At 42.4% G+C, this 19779-nt stretch overlaps 1 protein-coding gene across 8 annotated transcripts in view; it reads right to left on the bottom strand.

The window, feature by feature from the left end:
• The window catches only part of RAB27A (RAB27A, member RAS oncogene family), a 520171-nt gene that overhangs the window by 86411 nt on the left and 413981 nt on the right, over positions 1 to 19779 (bottom strand). For all 8 annotated transcript variants that reach the window (XM_069222438.1, XM_069222439.1, XM_069222440.1 and 5 more), the window contains one exon: positions 16058 to 16231. In XM_069222438.1, the coding sequence (XP_069078539.1) occupies positions 16058 to 16210 (153 nt within the window). In that variant the 5' untranslated portion in view covers positions 16211 to 16231. The remainder of the gene's footprint in view (positions 1 to 16057; positions 16232 to 19779) is intronic.

Below are 19779 nucleotides of genomic sequence, written 5' to 3'. Positions count from 1 at the left end.
AACATAGCTAAAACTAAAAACAAACTAAAAACTACTTCCAAAAATATTCAGCTTTGATATTAATGAGTTTTTTGGGTTCATTGAGAACATGGTTGTTGTTCAATAATAAAATTAATCCTCAAAAATACAACTTGCCTAATAATTCTGCACTCCCTGTATTCACAAAAAATATCATAAGCTACAGGACTGTTATAGTTAGGTTCAGATTTTACAAACATAAAACCATAGAAATTCAGCAGTTACAGTCATATTTATCTCAGGCAACTATAACTCGTGCCCTAAGGTAACTAGAACTTGCGCCCCAGCCATGCACAGCTTTCCCATCAATATTTTTACTGCACATGCTCTGGTGATATTATTAATGATTTCAAACAAGTTGTTGTGATAGATGTAATATGTGGGGTAATTAGCAGTGCATGGCAAGGGCAGGAGTTATAGTTACCTCAGGGCACCAGTTACAGTTACTTGAGATAACTATAATTATAACTGCTGAATTTCTGTGGTTTTGTGCATGTAAAATCTGAACTTAACTATAACATCCCTCTAACCATTGGGGGTTTTTAGAGAATTTTAAAGATTTTTTAAATTCTATTTAGTAACTAGAACATCCCTGTAACCTTCATTTTTTTTGTGAATTTCTAGGTTTTTTAACGTACAGTAATATTTAACTACCATACGCTAAGCCAACCGCCACCACGCACTAATTGGCTGTGCACCGTGGGTGGTTGACCGCAGGGCCTGGTCTGCAGCCAGGTCCTGCATCCAACCCCCCACATACAGCCAACCCATCAAAGGCAGCCAACCTGGGGGGGGGGGCATACAGCCCCCCCCGGACAATTTCTGCCCTCGGGACCCCTTTCCTGGGGCCCACCAAGTTTTTTTCAGGGGAAGGGAGTATATGGTCATCCTACCCAGGCTATATTTTGAACTCCATTACTTTTTTATAGTGCCATAGATTATGTACCGAAGAAAGTGAGAGGAGGTGACAGGGAAAGGGAGTTAAGGAGATTGTAGTTAAAATATATTTTGAACATGGATAGCAAGGAACCGTTTGAGTTGAATACTGATGAGGAGTTACATGTTTTTCGCTAACTCCCTTAGCAGCTGTTAGGTGATTTGTATTGGTTTTAAACTTTTTTTTTGGGTATATATGTTTCAGGGACAATGTAGGAGGACACCAGCATTGGGAAAAATAATAAAGGGGAGAAAATTTCAGCAAAGAATACCACACCAGGCACTGTTATGAGCACAAATTACTTTTAAGGTAAGTTAGGAATTGTATTTGTATTAATTTTTACAAGTCATGTGTTGCAGAGTTTCTATTTTCAGCCCGCTTAGGCTTGATTGTATGAACAATAAGGGCAAGACAGTAAAAATGGCATATATTTAAGCTGGTCAATATAATTAGACAATTGTCATGAGGTAATGTACGGGTTGTTAGTTTTTTGGATGCATCTCATTCTTAGCTAATAATTGTGCAACCTGATTATTATTATTTTTAATTTAATTTTTTATTTTTATAACAGTGTGATGATTGAACACAGGTACAATTGTGCTCATTGGCTTAATGCGGAGGTCAATTATATGAGGGGAGACAGCTATTCAAAAATGTACGTCAAGTGATATATTGTGAGATTCGCAATAGGTGATGTATCAGTTTTTGTATGATCTGTTTGAATTTGTGTGTACTCTACAGAGACGGATATTCTCTGTTGAGGGTTACTGTACATGTCTTTCAAGATGGCGATTTTGCGCCCATAAAGTACTATGTTCTATGTTCGTTTTACTGGCAGCACCAGCACAAGTTGTTTTGTATATGTATCTTCACTTTAGTAATGGTTGGCGTCATGAGAAAGGCACGCAAAGCGCCGAAATGCGTTGACGGATCCTTGGCCACAGCACTACATAAACCTTCCGGAGAGTGCAGAGTCTTCTTTAGGTGGGAGTGGAGTGTTCTGGATTTTTAACAGTGCTCGGCGTAGCACTTTAAGCCGGCACCACTGAAGCTTTTGCAGCCCGCAGGCAGTACACAGTATTGATTTTCCACACACATATATATGGAAAATGTCACTTACCCAGTGTACATCTGTTCGTGGCATGAGACGCTGCAGATTCACATGCTGTGCATATCCCGCCATCTAGTGTTGGGCTCGGAGTGTTACGAGTTGTTTTTCTTCTAAGAAGTCTTTTCGAGTCACAAGATCGAGGGACTCCTCCCATTTCGGCTCCATTGCGCATGGGCGTCAACTCCATCTTAGATTGTTTTCCCCGCAGAGGGTGAGGTAGGAGTTGTGTATATAGTAATAGTGCCCATGCAATGGAGTAAGTATGTATGTACATAATGTGACTAAAAGTGTTATATTTACAAATTTACAAATGTACAAGTTTAATTTTAATCAACTTATAACGGCTACAGGCTCCCGGGGAGGTGGGAGGGCGCATGTGAATCTGCAGCGTCTCATGCCACGAACAGATGTACACTGGGTAAGTGACATTTTCCGTTCGATGGCATGTGTAGCTGCAGATACACATGCTGTGCATAGACTAGTAAGCAGTTATCTCCCCAAAAGCGGTGGTTTAGCCTGTAGGAGTTGAAGTTGTTTGAAATAATGTTCTTAGTACTGCTTGTCCTACTGTGGCTTGTTGTGTTGTTATCACATCCATGCAGTAATGTTTAGTGAATGTATGAGGCGTAGACCATGTGGCTGCCTTACAGATTTCTGTCATTGGTATATTTCCTAGAAAGGCCATTGTGGCGCCTTTCTTTCTAGTGGAGTGTGCCTTTGGTGTAATGGGCAGTTCTCTCTTAGCTTCAACATAACAGGTTTGAATACATTTAACTATCCATCTGGCAATGCCTTGTTTGGATATTGGATTTCCTGTATGAGGTTTTTGGTAAGCTACAAACAATTGTTTTGTTTTGCGAAACTGTTTGGTTCTATCAATGTAGTACATTAGAGCTCTTTTTATGTCTAATGTATGTAATGCTCTTTCAGCTACAGACTCTGGTTGTGGAAAACACACTGGGAGTTCCACAGTTTGGTTTAAGTGGAACGGTGATATAACTTCTGGCATAAATTTGGGATTTGTGCGTAGAACCACTTTATGTTTGTGTATTTGTATAAAGGGTTCCTGTATGGTAAAGGCTTGTATTTCACTTATTCTTCTGAGAGATGTGATAGCTATTAGGAAGGCTACTTTCCAAGTTAAGTATTGCATTTCACAAGAGTGCATGGGTTCGAATGGTGGACCCATGAGTCGCGTTAATACAATATTGAGGTTCCACGAAGGAACTGGTGGTGTTCTGGGTGGAATGATCCTTTTTAGACCCTCCATAAATGCTTTTATGACTGGGATTCTGAATAGTGAAGTTGAATGTGTAATTTGCAGATAAGCAGAAATTGCTGTGAGATGTATTTTAATGGATGAAAAAGCTAACTTAGATTTTTGTAAGTGTAGTAAGTAGCTTACAATGTCTTTAGCGGACGCGTGTAATGGTTGAATTTGATTATTATGACAGTAATAAACATATTGTTTCCATTTATTTGAGTAGCAATGTCTTGTAGTAGGTTTTCTAACCTGTTTGATGACCTCCATACATTCTTGTGTAAGGTCTAGGTGTCCGAATTCAAGACTTCAGAAGCCAGATCGCTAGATTGAGCGATGCTGGATTTGGTGTCTGATCTGCTGTTTGTGTTGAGTTAACAGATCTGGTCTGTTAGGTAGTTTGATATGAGGCACTACTGACAGGTCTAGTAGTGTTGTGTACCAAGGTTGTCGTGCCCAATTTGGTGCTATTAGTATTAGTTTCAGTTTGTTTTGACTCAATTTGTTTACTAGATACGGAAGGAGTGGGAGAGGGGGGAAAAGCGTAAGCAAATATCCCTGACCAACTCATCCATAACGCATTGCCCTTGGAGTGAGGCTGTGGGTACTTGGATGCGAAGTTTTGGCATTTTGTGTTTTCTTTTGTTGCGAATAGGTCTATTTGCAGTGTTCCCCAGTTTTGGAAGTAGGTTTGTAGTATCTGGGGATGAATCTCCCATTCGTGGATTTGTTGGTGATCTCGACTGAGATTGTCGGCCAACTGGTTTTGAATTCCTGGGATGTATTGCGCTATTAGGCGAATGTGATTGTGATTCGCCCAATGCCAAATCTTCTGTGCTAAGAGACACAGTTGTGATGAGTGTGTGCCTCCCTGTTTGTTTAAGTAATACATTGTTGTCATGTTGTCTGTTTTGACAAAAATGTGTATGTGGGCTATTAGCGGTTGAAATGCTTTCAATGCTAGAAACACTGCTAGTAGTTCTAGCTGATTTATATGAAGTTGTTTCTGCCGAGTGTCCCATTGTCCCTGGATGCTGTGTTGGTTGGTGTGTGCTCCCCACCCTACCATGGAAGCATCTGTTGTGATCACGTATTGAGGCACTGGGTCCTGGAAAGGCCGCCCTGGATTTAAATTTACATGATTCCACCATTGTAGCGAGGTGTGTGTTTGGCGGTCTATCAACACTAGATCTTGAAGTTGACCCTGTGCTTGTGTCCATTGTGTTGCTAGGCACTGTTGTAAGGGCCGCATGTGTAATCTTGCGTTTGGGACAATGGCTATGCATGAGGACATCATGCCTAGCAGTTTCATCACTAATTTTACCTGATACTTCTGGTTTGGGTGCATGCTTTGTATTACATTTTGGAATGCTTGTACCCTTTGTGGACTTGGAGTGGCAATCCCTTTTTTTGTGTTGATTGTTGCTTCTGAGTATTGTTGTATATGACACGGCTGTAGGTGTGATTTTTGGTAGTTTAGTGAGAAACCCAGTTTGTGAAGGGTTTCTAAGACGTATTTTGTGTGTTGAAGACACTGTTCTTGAGTGTTGGTTTTGATTAACCAATCGTCTAGATACAGGAATACGTGTATGTGCTGTCTTCTGATATGTGCAGCTACTACTGCAAGGCATTTTGTAAATACCCTTGGTGCTGTTGTTATCCCGAATGGTAACACTTTGAACCGGTAATGTACTAATTGGATTACAAACCTTAAGTATTTCCTGTGTGAAGGATGTATGGGTATATGGAAGTACGCATCCTTGAGATCTAAAGTTGACATGTAGTCTTGTTGTTTGAGCAAGGGGATTACATCTTGAAGTGTCACCATGTGAAAGTGATCTGATTTGATGTAAAGATTTAGTGTTCTGAGATCTAAGATGGGTCTCAGAGTTTTGTCCTTTTTGGGTATTAGAAAATACAGGGAATAAACACCTGTTCCTTTCTGATGGTTGGGTACTAGTTCTTTTGCGTCTTTTTGTAACAACGCTTGGACTTCTATTTGTAATAGATCTAAGTGCTGTTTGGACATGTTGTATGTTCTAGGAGGCACATTTGGTGGTAATTGTAGGAATTCTATGCAATAACCATGTTGGATAATGGCTAGGACCCACAAGTCTGTTGTTATTTCCTCCCAATTCTGGTAATAATCTGTGAGTCTTCCCCCCACTGGTGTTATGGATTTGTGACACTGAAGTCACTGTTTAGTTTGAGGGGTCTTTGGAACTTTCCCCTAGTTTTAGGGAACTGTCCGCCTCTGTATTGTCCCCAAACGCCTCCTCTTTGATACTGGCCCTGGTATGTGGGTCTGGTTTGTGAGGTTGAGGGTCCTGTACTTTGGGCCCGAAACCCCCCTCTAAATTGTGTCTTTCTAAATGTGCCTCTGCTCTGTGGGGAGTAGAGCGCGCCCATGGCCTTGGCCGTATCAGTGTCCTTCTTCAGCTTCTCTATAGCTGTGTCCACCTCCGGCCCTAACAACTGCTGTCCATTAAAAGGCATATTAAGCACAGCCTGTTGGATCTCTGGCTTAAACCCGGAGGTGCGTAGCCATGTGTGTCTCCGAATAGTGACCGCTGTATTCACAGTTCTTGTAGCTGTGTCCGCTGCATCCATTGCTGATCGTATCTGGTTGTTCGAGATACTTTGGCCCTCTTCCACCACTTGTTGTGCACGCTTGTGGAACTCCTTAGGAAGATGTTCTATAAAGTGCTTCATCCCAATGAGCTCTGTCATATCTTGACAATAAAGCTTGGGAATTGGCAATGCGCCATTTATTGGCCTCTAGTGCTGCAACGCTCTTTCCCGCTGCATCAAACTTTTGACTTTCTTTGTCGGGTGGTGGTGCATCTCCAGAGGTGTGTGAGTTAGCCCTTTTACGTGCTGCGCCCACTACTACTGAGTCAGGTGTCAGTTGTTGTGTGATGTACACGGGGTCTGTAGGGGGAAGCTTGTACTTTTTCTCCACCCTAGGTGTGATGGCTCTGCCTTTGACAGGTTCTTGAAATACTTGTTTCGCGTGTTTCAACATCCCTGGTAACATTGAGAGACTTTGGTACTGACTGTGTGTCGACAACAAAGTATTAAATAAAAAGTCATCCTCAATGGGTTCAGCGTGCAGTGCCACATTGTGAAAAGCCGCTGCTCTGGACACCACCTGCGTGTAGGCAGTACTGTCTTCAGGTGGTGGTGGTATTGCTAGGTAGCAGTCTGGACTATTGTCTGATACAGGCGCATCATAGAGATCCCATGCATCTGGGTCATCCTGGCTCATCCCTGTGTGCGTTGGAGATTGCATCATAGGGGGTGTTGCAATTGGTGACAGTTGCGGTGAGTGGTGTGGTGATGGTTGTGGCGAAGAGTGAGGTGGAGTTACTGCTTTTGCCACTTTTGCTTGTGGTTGTTTTTCTTTGTCTTGGAAAGCAAGTTTCCTTTTCATCCTTATAGGAGGGAGAGTGTATCCTTTTGAATATGGAGCCTTCTTTGTGTATAATCTGGCTCCCCTGCTTCTAGCTCTTGTCCAAATATATGGCCTTGCAGTTGTGCTGAAAGGCCTTGTTCTTCGGAGTAGGAGCTTGTTTTCGGCTCCGAAGCTGGATGTTTCGGTACCGAAACTTTTTTTACAGTCTTTTTCGGCTCCGAAGCCACGTTTTTCGGTTTCGGTGTTCCGATCTCTCGGTGCAGACTTATCTCAGTGCCGGTATCTCGATGTCGAGTTTGGTCGGAACCAGGCTCTCGGTGTCTAGTATGTTCTGTGCCGGTATCTCGACCGGAGTAGGATGACTTCGACACGTGTGTGCCCTTTTTCGGTGCCGATGGATGGTCACCGATTTTACGGGTTAAGCCATGGCCTGTCGGCGGTGGCGTCTCCTGGGCCTTCATGATTTTGGTGTGAGTTTTGGCCGGGGCTGGTTTACTCACGGTTTTCAGCGTCTGCTCTGTTTCGGGCTCGTCTGAGTCAGAGTCAGCAATGGAGAAAGTCTCTTCTTCCTCGACGTCGTGGTGTCCTGACGGCGCCGACGCCATTTGAAACCTTCATGCTCTCCGGTCCCGTAGCGTTTTCTTCGACCGAAATGCCCGACGGGTCTCGCAAGTATCCTCTTTGTGTTCGGGGGACAAACACAAATTACAGACCAGATGTTGATCTGTGTATGAATACTTGTTATGGCATTCGGGGCAGAACCGGAATGGGGTCCGTTCCATGAGCCTTTAAGACGCACGCGGTCGGGCCGACCAGGCCCCGCCGGGTGGTAGAAGCCCCGAAGGGCTACCGGAGCTCTTCTTTAATTCGGTGTCGATCTGCGTTAACTAACCCGATACCGAACGCAAACAATACCGTCAAATTTTCCAAGATTTAACTAACTTTCCGAACCGAAACACGGAGCGAAGAGGAACACGTCCGAACCCGATGGCGGAAAGAAAACAATCTAAGATGGAGTCGACGCCCATGCGCAATGGAGCCGAAATGGGAGGAGTCCCTCGATCTCGTGACTCGAAAAGACTTCTTCAAAGAAAAACAACTCGTAACACTCCGAGCCCAACATTAGATGGCGGGTTATGCACAGCATGTGTATCTGCAGCTACACATGCCATCGAACATATATATATATATGTATATATACACACATTACACTTTAAAAAAACAAAGGTTACAGGGACATTTTAGTTAGGGTCACATATTAACTGTACAAACCCATAGAAATTCACCTGTTACAGTTAGGAGTTATCTCAAGTAACTATAACTCGTGCCATACGGTACGTATAACTCGCACCTCCGCCATGCAAAGTTTTTTCATCAAAAATGTTACTGCGAATGTTACACTGATATTATCAATTATGTTATAAAAGATGTCATGAGTGCTGTAATTTGTGGGGTTATTAGCATTGCATGGCGAGGGAGCGAGTTATAGTTACCTTAGGGCACGAGTTATAGTTTCTTGAGATAACTAACTATAACAGGTGAATTTCTATGGGTTTATATGGTTAAAATGTAAGCCCAACTACAACATCCCTCTGACCTTGATTTTTTAAGTGAATTTCTATGTTTTATTACATTTATTTCCTTACAATAACGTCCCTGTAATCTTTGGCTTTTTCAGTAAATTTCTATCTTTTTGTAACGTAAACCAATTTTAATTACTATACTTTAATCCAACCACTGCCATTCATTGCTGGCCTGCCGACAGGCCCTGCAGCCAATGCCCTTTAACCATCCAACCTTGCGCACGGATAAAGGTAATGCAGGGTGGGGTTGGCCACAGGGCCTTGCCTGCAGTCAGTCCCTGCGGCCAACCTCCATAACCACCCAAACCCACGCTGTCATTGTCTTTGGCCATGCACAGTGGGAGTTGGCCACATGTTCACGTGGCCCCACCTCCCTCAGCTAATTTTGGCCCCGAGGACACCATCCCCGGGGCCTGCTCTTAATACATTTATTTTTGGGGGGGTGGGGAGGCCATGTGGCACCCTCCTCCACAGGCCGATCTTGGCTCCAGGGACCCCATCACCAGTTCTCCTAAAAACATTTTGGGGGTACCACATGGGACCCCCCTCTCCTGCCCGATTTCGGCCCCTGGGACCCCATCCCCCAGGGCCTGGAATGAATATATTATTTTTATGGGTGGGCAATCTCAGCCCTGGGAAACCCAGCGGCCCAGCCATGTCCACCTAGTCAAAATGGTTGGGGACTATTTTGCCACGGATTTGTGACCCCATCATGAATTTGCGCCAAAGTTTTTAAAATATGTTTTTTTGCCCGGGAGAAGGTCCCTCTGTGTCCCCCAGCACCAGCGTTAAGGGTCAGGATGTCCCTACCCTGACCTCATTTTTTATCTTTTTCAACCTTGTTGAAGTGTTGGCAGCCAATCAGATCTCAGCACGAGATCAGGCGATGTCCCAGAGCCATTGCGTGCCTATACACACAAATTAGGTTTTTCTTTAACTTCTCAAAAACTACTGAATAGATTCACACCAAATAACAAAAAAGGTGCTTTGTGGACTAAGAGCTATCTTTCTGCCAAATTGCATTTTATTCCATCCAGTGGTTCGGGCGCTATTCCCGTTTAAAATTGCTATGGAAAAATGCATGGGGAAAAGGCATTTTGGGCCTCCCACCCCCTTATATCGGCCCCCGCTTGACAGATCACCCTGAAACTTTCCAGACCACGTCACATTTTTTGGGAAAGTTTTATGAAGATTCATCAAACAGCACCAAAGTTATTAGCAAAACAAAAAATGCTTTTTCTATGGAAACTAGGTCCTAACTATAACTACCTAGGGTTGACTGCCACTAGGTAATATACTCATGCACACTAATTTAGGATATTATATATAATAAATATATTTTTATTTAGGATATACATACACCTCACATATATATTTATTTAATTTGCCTTGAATTTTTTAACAATATTTTTATTAAATGTATGTAGCATGGACCAAGCCAGTCAAATCATAGTAATGAAAAACGAGTATAATCAAGGGAAAGCTCATACGTAAAAACATTCAATTTGGTGCATAGCAACACAAATGCACCCAGGCAATGAAAACAGCAAATAAATCTATCATATAAATATCTCAAGAAAATATATGCCAATCAAAACGCTGAACCCAAAAACTTCGTTTTCAATTAAATTTTGTGCCTCACAAACAGATTATCAAAATCAAGCTCTGTCTCCAAACACACACTGACCTCTTATCCCGTGAAATTTATCACGAATGCCCTGCTAATATATTAAAGCGAAATACAAGAAGAACCACGATTAAGTGTGGTATAATTTTGTGCAATTTTTGCGAGAGTTAAATTTCATAGCACTAATCTTTTCAAGGTTACAAACTGATGTTTGTCAAATATTACCAAGCTCATTATTTCATTGATTATGTACCATTATCTCCTCTTCTAAAGCACTCTGCGGCTAGCCTTTTGGTAAGAATTAAAATAAATAAATGAAATGATCAAAGATGAGTTAAATGGCCGAAATGTAACCTTGAAACTCTATATACAGGGATGATTACAGAAATGACATGATGCATTACCTACTTGAGCTAGAGACTGTAGCACACATGTAAAAACAGAATTTTTGCCAACATCTCCCACAACCCAAATCCCAGGCTACCTAAAAGTCCCTAAAGTCAAATAAGGTCTTCTAATGCTACATGCTGTCTGAAACGTGGACTATTTGCAGATTTTTACTAATTATTTCATACTCCAGATACCACCATTAACTCTTATGAGAGTCTGGTCTTTGGTGCCAAGCCTGCCACAGTACTGAATGTTACCTTCGTTTTGCCTCTCTTACCTAAGACTTGGCGCCTTAAGAAATCATTTAAATTAAAACCAAATGGGTCATCGGTAAGGCCATTCATTCACTGGAATGAAACCGATTTTGTTTTGCTATGGTGTCACCACTGATCGTTTTGTTTGTCTTCGTGACTCAGACTTAAGCTCTTTTAAGCTCATTCACTGATGTCATTAGCCTGTATATTCCATGTCGAGCTGCATCTTAGTTCGGAACATAGTTTAAATTGTGTGCTGGCAACTTGAAGGGCAAAATGAAGCTTTGGAAAGGTGGAGGGTTTGCATTCAAGCGAAGCATGGAATCCGATACGACAGTGCTTTACAACAGGATTTGTGAAACCCACATGTAACTTAAATGTCAACAAATCTTGTGTTTTTGTCGGGAAATCCACACTCCTGCTTCAACCCTAGCAGATGCTATAAATACGGTGTTAGCAAACCCAGGAACTAAAAATATATAACTCTGTGAATGACTTGACCATTCACAAGTGAGGAGCCTTGTTTTCAATTTAAGAGTCTCCAGTTCAGCTTTAATAGCAAGACATCTCTGGTAGGACTCCGTGGAAAGTATCTGTGTTCAGTGGGCTAAGCAGTGTAGATAACTATATACTCTCTAGGTGGTTAGAAACTGTAATATTAATAGAAATCCAAAAGCCTGTTCATGCCATGTTACCTTTATCTAATCCCTGATGCTACAGAGCAGAGTCTCCGTCTCTAATTTCAGTAGATAAGGAAAGGCAGGAGCTTTATCTAGTTGTCCAGGAGCAAATCTGTATTCCATAAAAACTGCCCTCAGGCTTTCAATGAGATCGGTGAAGAAACAAAAACATCTGACTCATTCTTTATTTTTCCACTCTATAATGCTGATATCCTCATTATTAGACAAGTGAATGTATCATCCGCAGTGAGCATACGGATCAAGCCTCTCCATTACCCTCCACTCACACAGACACCCCTCCCACACACACACAGAAACGAAAGGCTATAAAAGACAGACTAGGATGCAAGTGAAAATCAAGGACGTCCATCACTTCGTCAAACCTACACCACAACATAAAAGAGTTAAATCTTTAGAAATTGAATAAAAACATTTTTAAATATCATTTAGTGGAGCAAGGACACATGCGCTATACAAACGTCAAAGTATGTCAGATGGAATAAAAAAAAAATTAATGTGCCAAGGTTGCCTAGAAAACACATCCAATGGTTTTCAGATGCACGCATATGTTTGTTGACAGATGATTTACAGCCAGACAATCGGGCCTCTGCAAAGAGCATCAGCTTAGTTTACTATGTGTAAATATATACAACATAGACAAACACAATAGTTTGAGCCTTTAGGACTTATTGGCTTTCTCAGGGGTTTTTGGGCATGCTGTACAGTATTCCTTATCATATGCCACATGGCTCAATTTTTTATTTAAAAAGTCTATTGTGTCATTTTGGAGGCGCATAAACCACACAGGCACAAGCCCACACAATGACATGGACAGTGTTATAATTGGGTATCTAGTTGGCCGGGGAATGCACCCTGTCCAAGTAAGTCCGCTACACTCCGTACATTAACCTGTGCTTATCCCCTAGTAGGTAGGCACACAGCAGTCAGGCTTAACTTAAGAGACAATGTGTAAGGCATTTGTGCAACACCTAATTACAGTAACATAGTGAAAGACACCACAAAAAGAATCAACACCAGTTGAGGAAATTGAAGAATATTTCTCTGAGTAAAAAACAAGACCAAAAAGACAATCATCCAATCAGTCGAATTCGAGATATTAATTTTTAAAGATTAAGGCCCTCATTATGTCAATGGCGGTAATGACTGCTTACCGCCGCGGCGATGGCCGCCAAAATACCATCGCCGCGGCTACCTACTGTCTGCCATATTATGACCGTAGCCGGAATTCCGCCAGAAGAATGGCGGAATTCTGTCTACAGTCATGGTGCCAGCAGCAGCGGCATGCCAGTCGACTGCCGCAGACCGTGTCAAGAGCCATGATACAGCCTGGCGGTGTTCTGCTGGCAGACGTTGCTGCTGGCAGCAGCGCCGCGTCCAGTCTCCTGCCGGAGGACCCCCCTGCAAGCACGTAAGTCGGGTGCTCCGGTGGGGGTGGGGGGTGCTGTATGTATGTGTGTGTGTGTGTGTGTGTGTGTGTGGGGGTGTGTGGGTGTATGAGTGTGTGCGTGCATGCAGGTGTGTGGCGTGCGGAATGCGTGTGTGCATGAATTGGTGTGAGCGCGTGTATGTTGTGTTGTGTGAATGCACGTGTGTTTGTATGTATGTCAGTGTGTGTGTGTGAATGTATGTATGCATGCGTTGGTGAATGTGGGTATGAGTGTGTGTATGTTGGTGCGTGAATGTGTGTGTATGTTGTGGGGGGGGGGTTGGGAGGCAGAGGGGGAGGACTCTGGGGAGGGGGGAGACCCCTATCAGTGTCAGGGAAGGAATTCCCTGGCACTGATAGCGCTTACCGCCATGGTTTTCGTGGCGGTAAGGAAGCCACAAAAACAATGGTGGTAGGTGGGCCAAAATCCCATGGGTGGGACAGTGACGGCCGCCTGGCTGGAGACTGTGCCAAACCGCCAATGTCATATTTTGGGGAAAGGTACTGCCAGCCTGTTGGCAGTACCTTTACGTCCACCAGAGTTGTAATGAGGGCCTAAACGTGAAAACAGTGCTTAGAAGTCTATAGAAGTAAAAAGGTTACTTGAGATCGCAAGGGACCAGTGTAAATTCCAAATCAAGGAAAACTGCAATGGAGGGTAGACTGGCTACAGAACCCACACAGGGTCTGCTGAACAGTGCCTTTCCTGGAGCAATTCGTCAATGCGAGGACCTGATGCGTCAATATTTCTGCTGTACTCTGAAGGTCCCTCTCCTGGCCTCCCTGGCTCCAAACACTGTATAGGGGGTTATGCAGCCATATTCAGGTTTAAAAGAGGCAGTGCTGAACTCTTCCCCTCCCCCCAACAAGCCAATTAATGGTCCATAAAGTCCCATTAAGTCACACCTAAGCTTCCATTGTGTGACTGTCTGGAGGGAATGTACAAAGCCCAGCTGTCATCTACCGTGTATTCAGAAACAGGCAGAGGCAAAGATTGGTTAAAGTGAGAAAATAGGATCTCATTAAAAGTGGCATTTTCAGACTTGCAATTTAAAAATCAGATTTCACCATAAGTTGCGATTTGACATTACAAATCCAGGGACACCAAACTCCATATTTCTATCTTTTCCCATTTGGGAATTACACTTAAAACATGTTGTAAGGTAATCCCAATGCTATTCGTTGGGAGAGATAGGCCTTGCAATAGCGAAAAACGAATGTAACATTTTTTCACTATTCAGACATGTTAAACTTAAATGTACATGTCCAACTTTTTAAATACACTGCAGCCTACCCTTGAGACTAATTAGGGCCTACCTTAGGGGTGACTTACATGTAATAAAAAGAAAGGTTTGGGCCAGGGAAGTGGGTACACTTGCCAGGTCGAAATGGCAGTTTAAAACTGCACACCCAGATTCTGCAGTGGCAGGCTTATGACATGTTTAAAAAGCTACTTATGTGGGTGGCACAATCAGTGCTGCAGGCCCACTAGTAGCATTTAATTTACAGGCCCTGGGCACATATAGTGCACTTTACTAGGGACTTACAAGTAAATTAAATATGCCAATTGGAGAAAAGCCAATGTTACCCTGTTTTAGAGCACAGGCACCTGCTTTTTAGCACTGGTCAGCAGTGGTAAAGTGCCCAAAATCCTAAAAAACGGCAAAATGAGTCAGAAAAACAGAAGGAGGAAGGCAAAAAGTCTGGGGATTACCCTACAGAAAGGGCCATTTCTAAAAGACAGTTTTTTTTAATTATTTACTGCTCCAACTCTCATCTGAAAATGAAAATAAAAAAAACACACAAAACCTTTTTTTTCAGAAAGCAGATGGGAGGGGCAACACATGTGGGGGGGTGAAGCAATAAGAGGGTACAGAAGCAACATGGAGGGTGGGGAAATCAACACTGAGGGCGCTGGGGGAACAGACAAAAGGTAGAACAACGGGGAGTGTGGCAGGAAAGCAAATAAGTGAGAGTGAGCATTTGGAGATGGGAGGGTGTAGAAGTACATAAGTGAGAAACCAACCCAGGTGGGGGAAGCACACGAGGGAAAGTGCATTACAGAAAGGGTGAGGGAGAAGCGCACAGCTGAGACAGATCAGTGCAGAGGGAAGAGGAGAAGTGCATGACAGAGATTGATGGAAAACACATCCAATCTCATAGAGTGCTTTAGCAAGAAGAAAAAGTAATGGCTGAAAAAGTGAGCAACAGAAGGAAACAGTAGTGCATCAATGTTCCAGGTGAGGGACAAATATACAAAAATGGAAAGAAAGCCACACTACCTAACACATAAGAAGCAAGCAAATGAGAGTGACAATAAAGCAAACCAATGTTAAGTAATTGGCGGGGTCTAAGCCCACAGTAAGCATCTGGCAACAGACCGTGCATGTGCGGTCTAGTAGGCGAGACCTAAAAATGCATTACTTCAAACACATCTAAAAGCGGAGTCAGTGTGATGAGCTGTAAGCAGTATTGAAAATGATCACACTCTAGGGCACATCCCAGCACTAAGCTATCCTCTAGTGTAAGAGCTGGTTGAATCCTTGGTTAGGTACCCAAAAGGTTTTAAACTGTGAACCTGTAAGAGGCTGGCATTATACTGGTCCAAAGTGAATTGGTAATTTATCAATGAGAGTTTGTAATTCATAAAGGCTCATGTAAGTCTCAAAATGCCATGTACTTCATTGTATCCAATCAGACAACGGGAAGTGCTATCAATTCCAATGGGCGTAAGCCGTGTACTGCAGTATTGCAACAATAACTGACAAGTACAAGCTCCCAACAGAATGTAAACAATGACAGCCAGACAGTTGTCTACATTGACCCACATGTCATTTGCAAGGGACAATATATAGGCAAATGCAGGCCCTCAGCAGCGTTCCGATAAGACTAGATCATTGATCTAACTCCTGGCCACCACATGCTGCTGCTCCTCAACACCGTCAGTTCTGGACAGTTTACCTTAATGTTACAACTAACCTAATAATATTTATAAACAAGCCAGATGTGTCAAATGAGTTAGGGGTGCATGGTCCAGTGCTGCATGTGCACGTTTGGCACATACTAATCATGTCTGAAAGTATCACACCAGAGTTCTTAAAACTACAATTCCTCAACGTTTTACATTTTGTTGCAAAGACATCTGTAGGACACTTCTCTTTGTTACTTTAAGCTTAGGCCAGACCTGCCTTTTATTCCATTGGACAGTTCTCCAGCGGGCTGACTCTTTTTTATATGAATATTCCAAGATAATGTGCCAGGGTTTTTGGCTTCAAATTTCAGTAAGCTTTTTTAATCCTACTTGAATAAATCTGGTAGAGATAAGCAGACTTACCACTCTCTTTTCCCTAAAGTCGATGCCCACTGTTGTGATGAATTTGGAGTTAAACTTTCCATCCGTGTACTGGAAGAGAAAACTTGTCTTTCCGACTCCTGAATCTCCAAGTGCCAAGAATTTAATTAAGTAGTCGTAATCCCCATCAGACATGGTGATAGCTTAGTTATTGACCTGCGAGATGAAACGACCATGGGTTAGTATTTTTAAGATTTAAATTCTAACTTTGAACACTTACATATTTATCAGTGGCTACTGCATCAGTGGAATGGCAAGAACCTCCCTTTCTCATACATGGGAACCACTTGACACTATTCTCTGATCTCACTCTCAATTACAAACAGAAGTCTTTTGTGAATTCATTCCAAATTGCTAAACACAATACAGAGGAATAAACAAGTTGAAGGGGGTGTACCTTGTTGAGACTAATGGAGTCACATGGAAATGGAGGACCTGAAATAGAGAAGCTGAGTAATAGAGCAAATTAACAGGTGCTGTTGATCAGTTAGCCATTATGCCATAAGATGATGGCGTGGTAGAGAATATACCAATATCGATGGAAGGGTGATACAAGTGGCAGGGACAGTTCTAGTTTTAACAGTGCAGACAGGCTTGAGGGCTACCAAGAAAGATTTTAATACAGGCTTCTATGGATATATACATGCGAAGGAAGGGACACAGAAGCGGACAGAAAGGCATGTATGGTGCTTTTTTTAGGCGTTGGCAGTATTAAGCAAGAAAAAGAAAGCGGTTGCTACAGGTTCGAGGGAGTGGTAAGAGAGGACCTGACGGACCACAGAAAGAGGTGAGAATGGAGCCAAGTAAGTGAAACAGAGGCATAACATTCCTGTCAATGACATAGAAGGTATAGGGCCTGGAAAGGAACAATGGAGAAGAAGCTGAGGCTAGATGATAGATACCAGGGTAAAGAAAGAAGTGATAAAGAGTGTAGTAAGAATTATGGACTGTATCAGGAAAGAATAAAAGCTCATTGAGAAATGGAAAATAACAGAAAGAAGGCCAGGGACAGACGTGTGCAGGGGACAGAAAAGACAAGCTGTCAAAATAATGCACCTGGCAAGAGATGAACTGGAGGCAGAGGAAGAATGATACATACAGTAATGTCTTACAGAATGAAGGTAGGTACAGGGGATATACTGGCTGATAATGGATTATAGTGTACGGGAGGGCAATAACATGGTTATATTTTAAAGACATATGGAAGATTCATGGGGGATTCAATGTGGTCAGCATAGTTCCACAATCGATTATGGGCCACAACGTCTTACGGGAGCAGTTGAAGCAATAAGATCATATAGAGAGGGATACACAAAGGAAAAAAGCTGGTGGGAGATCTCTACCCCAGGAACCACAGTATCGTGGGGAGGACAACGTTCTTGGTAACTTAACAAAAGTGCAGACATGCACATTCACAAGTTGTGAAAGAAAAAAGTAACAACATAAACTTTATACATTACAATTACCAAGGCAGCTCAGCACTCTTTATGCAAGACTCGGTCACATCAGTGCAATTGTCAATACAAGTTAGTTTAACACATCTCAAAATAAATAGTGTCAGTAATTAATGCACTATACCTACTATTATTCAGGCTGCAAAGAATGCAAATTTCAGTCCATCTAGGATCCCTCAAAATGAAACATCCCATCTGATCAATCATATACAGTATTATTCTCCTTACTTGCAGACAGGCACTGGGGGCCCTGGCCACGAAGGTTTGTGTATTTTCAGCTAGAGAAATGTAATAATATGTTCTAACAAATGAAATCGGTACATATTATCACCTGCCTCTAACACGCAATACACGACCCTCAGCTCTTTATTACACTGGGTGCCCAAAGGATATAGAACTTATCATGCATTTGTTTCAGTAAATGTTAGGGATCAAACCGGAACTCCTTTAGTCTTCTGGGAAAACAGCCAATTTAAAAAAAAAAAAAAAAAAAAAATCCAAGCTTAATTTACTTGCCAGATGATCGAGGTCAGGCAATTCCCAGGACACAGCCGGGCATGGTAGTCTGGTGATATATCTAAAGCTAGTCAGTACTGCCGAAGTTATCATTAGTAAGTATGTGGGAATTAGACGCAAATTCCTTTTAAAGTCTTAGGCCACTATTTAAAGGACTCTGCACACCACGTGAAATATTCAGTACAACGTATGTTTACCAACTTGCAAAAATAAGAGTATTGCAAACTTCCCCTACAGACTGAAATGATATAATTTTAATACAGTAAACGCTCAATTCAGAATTAAATCATCCAAAAAACAAGCTACTTTGGGATGCTGTTAAATTAATTTGTCCTGATATTGTTTTCTCCACGGAATAAAAAAAGAATGGACTAACTGAATATGGTAGAGTTTGAAAAATGCCGAGAGCTCTATATTTATAGTGTTCTGTTTTTTTCAGAAGAAAATTGGAAGAAAGATTCAGAAAGTGAATAGGTGAGTTTCAGAGAGTCTGAGAAGGTTAGCGCGTAGTAGGTCACAAGCAAGCGAATTCCAAGCCGAAGCAGTTACAGAGAAGGCCTGGTGTCTCTGCATGACTATAAGAGCCTAGGAACTCGAGAGCAAAGTACTCTGGTTAAAGCATAATTTGTGAACAGAATGGTTATAAATTTATTTGAAGAAGTGTGAAGGATTGTGTGCCATAAGCATTACAAATGTTGTACCTACACACAGGATGGCAATGTAGAGACTGAGGATGACAGCGGATTGTAGCTCGACAATCACACCTATGATGAGACGGTCAGCTGTACTCTGAACTATATTTAGGCTATCATGTATGCAGGCAAACGTACATGGAGGGAATCACAGTAGTCACAACTAGGGAAATACGGGCTTGAAGTACCATTTTTGGAGTGTAGAACTGCAATAATCTTCTAGATGACCCTTATTAGGAATAAGACGTGTCTATAATTGAGGCAATAAAAGGCAAGTCTGTGGTCAAACACGATGCCCACATTCCAGAAAGAGGTAGCCGGGATAAGGGTATGGCCTGGATCCTTTGAAAACCACGCACTGGACCAGACACAGATTGCCAAAAATGAAAATCTCTGTTTTACCATTGTTCAGCTGCAGTTAGTTGCGGTTCATTTAGCTGGCTACTTGACACATGCAGCTGCTAAATCGAGATTGTAGTGTTGCTAAACCACAGTCTAACCTAAGAAAAACTTGGGTGTCATCAGTTTAGGCACAGAATCTCAGACTAAAATAAAAGGATGATGGATGATGGATGCCGGAGGGAAGACATACATGTTGAAGAGCATGGGTCTTGGGGCAGGAGAACTGCTAGGTCACTAGTGTCAAGGCTCGAGAACAACCCTTAAAAGTTGAGATCCATGTCAATGCACAGCTAGACAGTTCCCAGAAGGTCTGAAAGAATGAAGACTGCTTCTCCTTCACAACTGAATAGCATACGAATGACATTAGCTGCAGATACCAGGACTATGTTCTCTTACCGAGCGAGAGACAGAAAATGGGGGGGGGGTGAGAAAAAAGAGGTTGCTGGTTTCTACAAATGCAGAAAGTTGTCGATTTGCACTCTTCTCTATCATTTTGGCAGAGAATTGAAGGAGCAAAAAAGGTCCACAATATCTCTTTTAACTGGATAAAGTTCTATGGGATAGCCTGAAGATATAGAGTTTAATTTAGAGAGTAAATTGTTCTCCGAGATGAGCTCAAATGGACAGAAGCTCTATTATT

The sequence above is a fragment of the Pleurodeles waltl genome, chromosome 3_1 (genome assembly GCF_031143425.1).
Source record: "Pleurodeles waltl isolate 20211129_DDA chromosome 3_1, aPleWal1.hap1.20221129, whole genome shotgun sequence".
Taxonomy (NCBI): Eukaryota; Metazoa; Chordata; class Amphibia; order Caudata; family Salamandridae; genus Pleurodeles; species Pleurodeles waltl.
The sequence above is the reverse complement of the archived record's forward strand: the minus strand, read 5'-3'. Positions and strand labels throughout refer to the sequence as shown.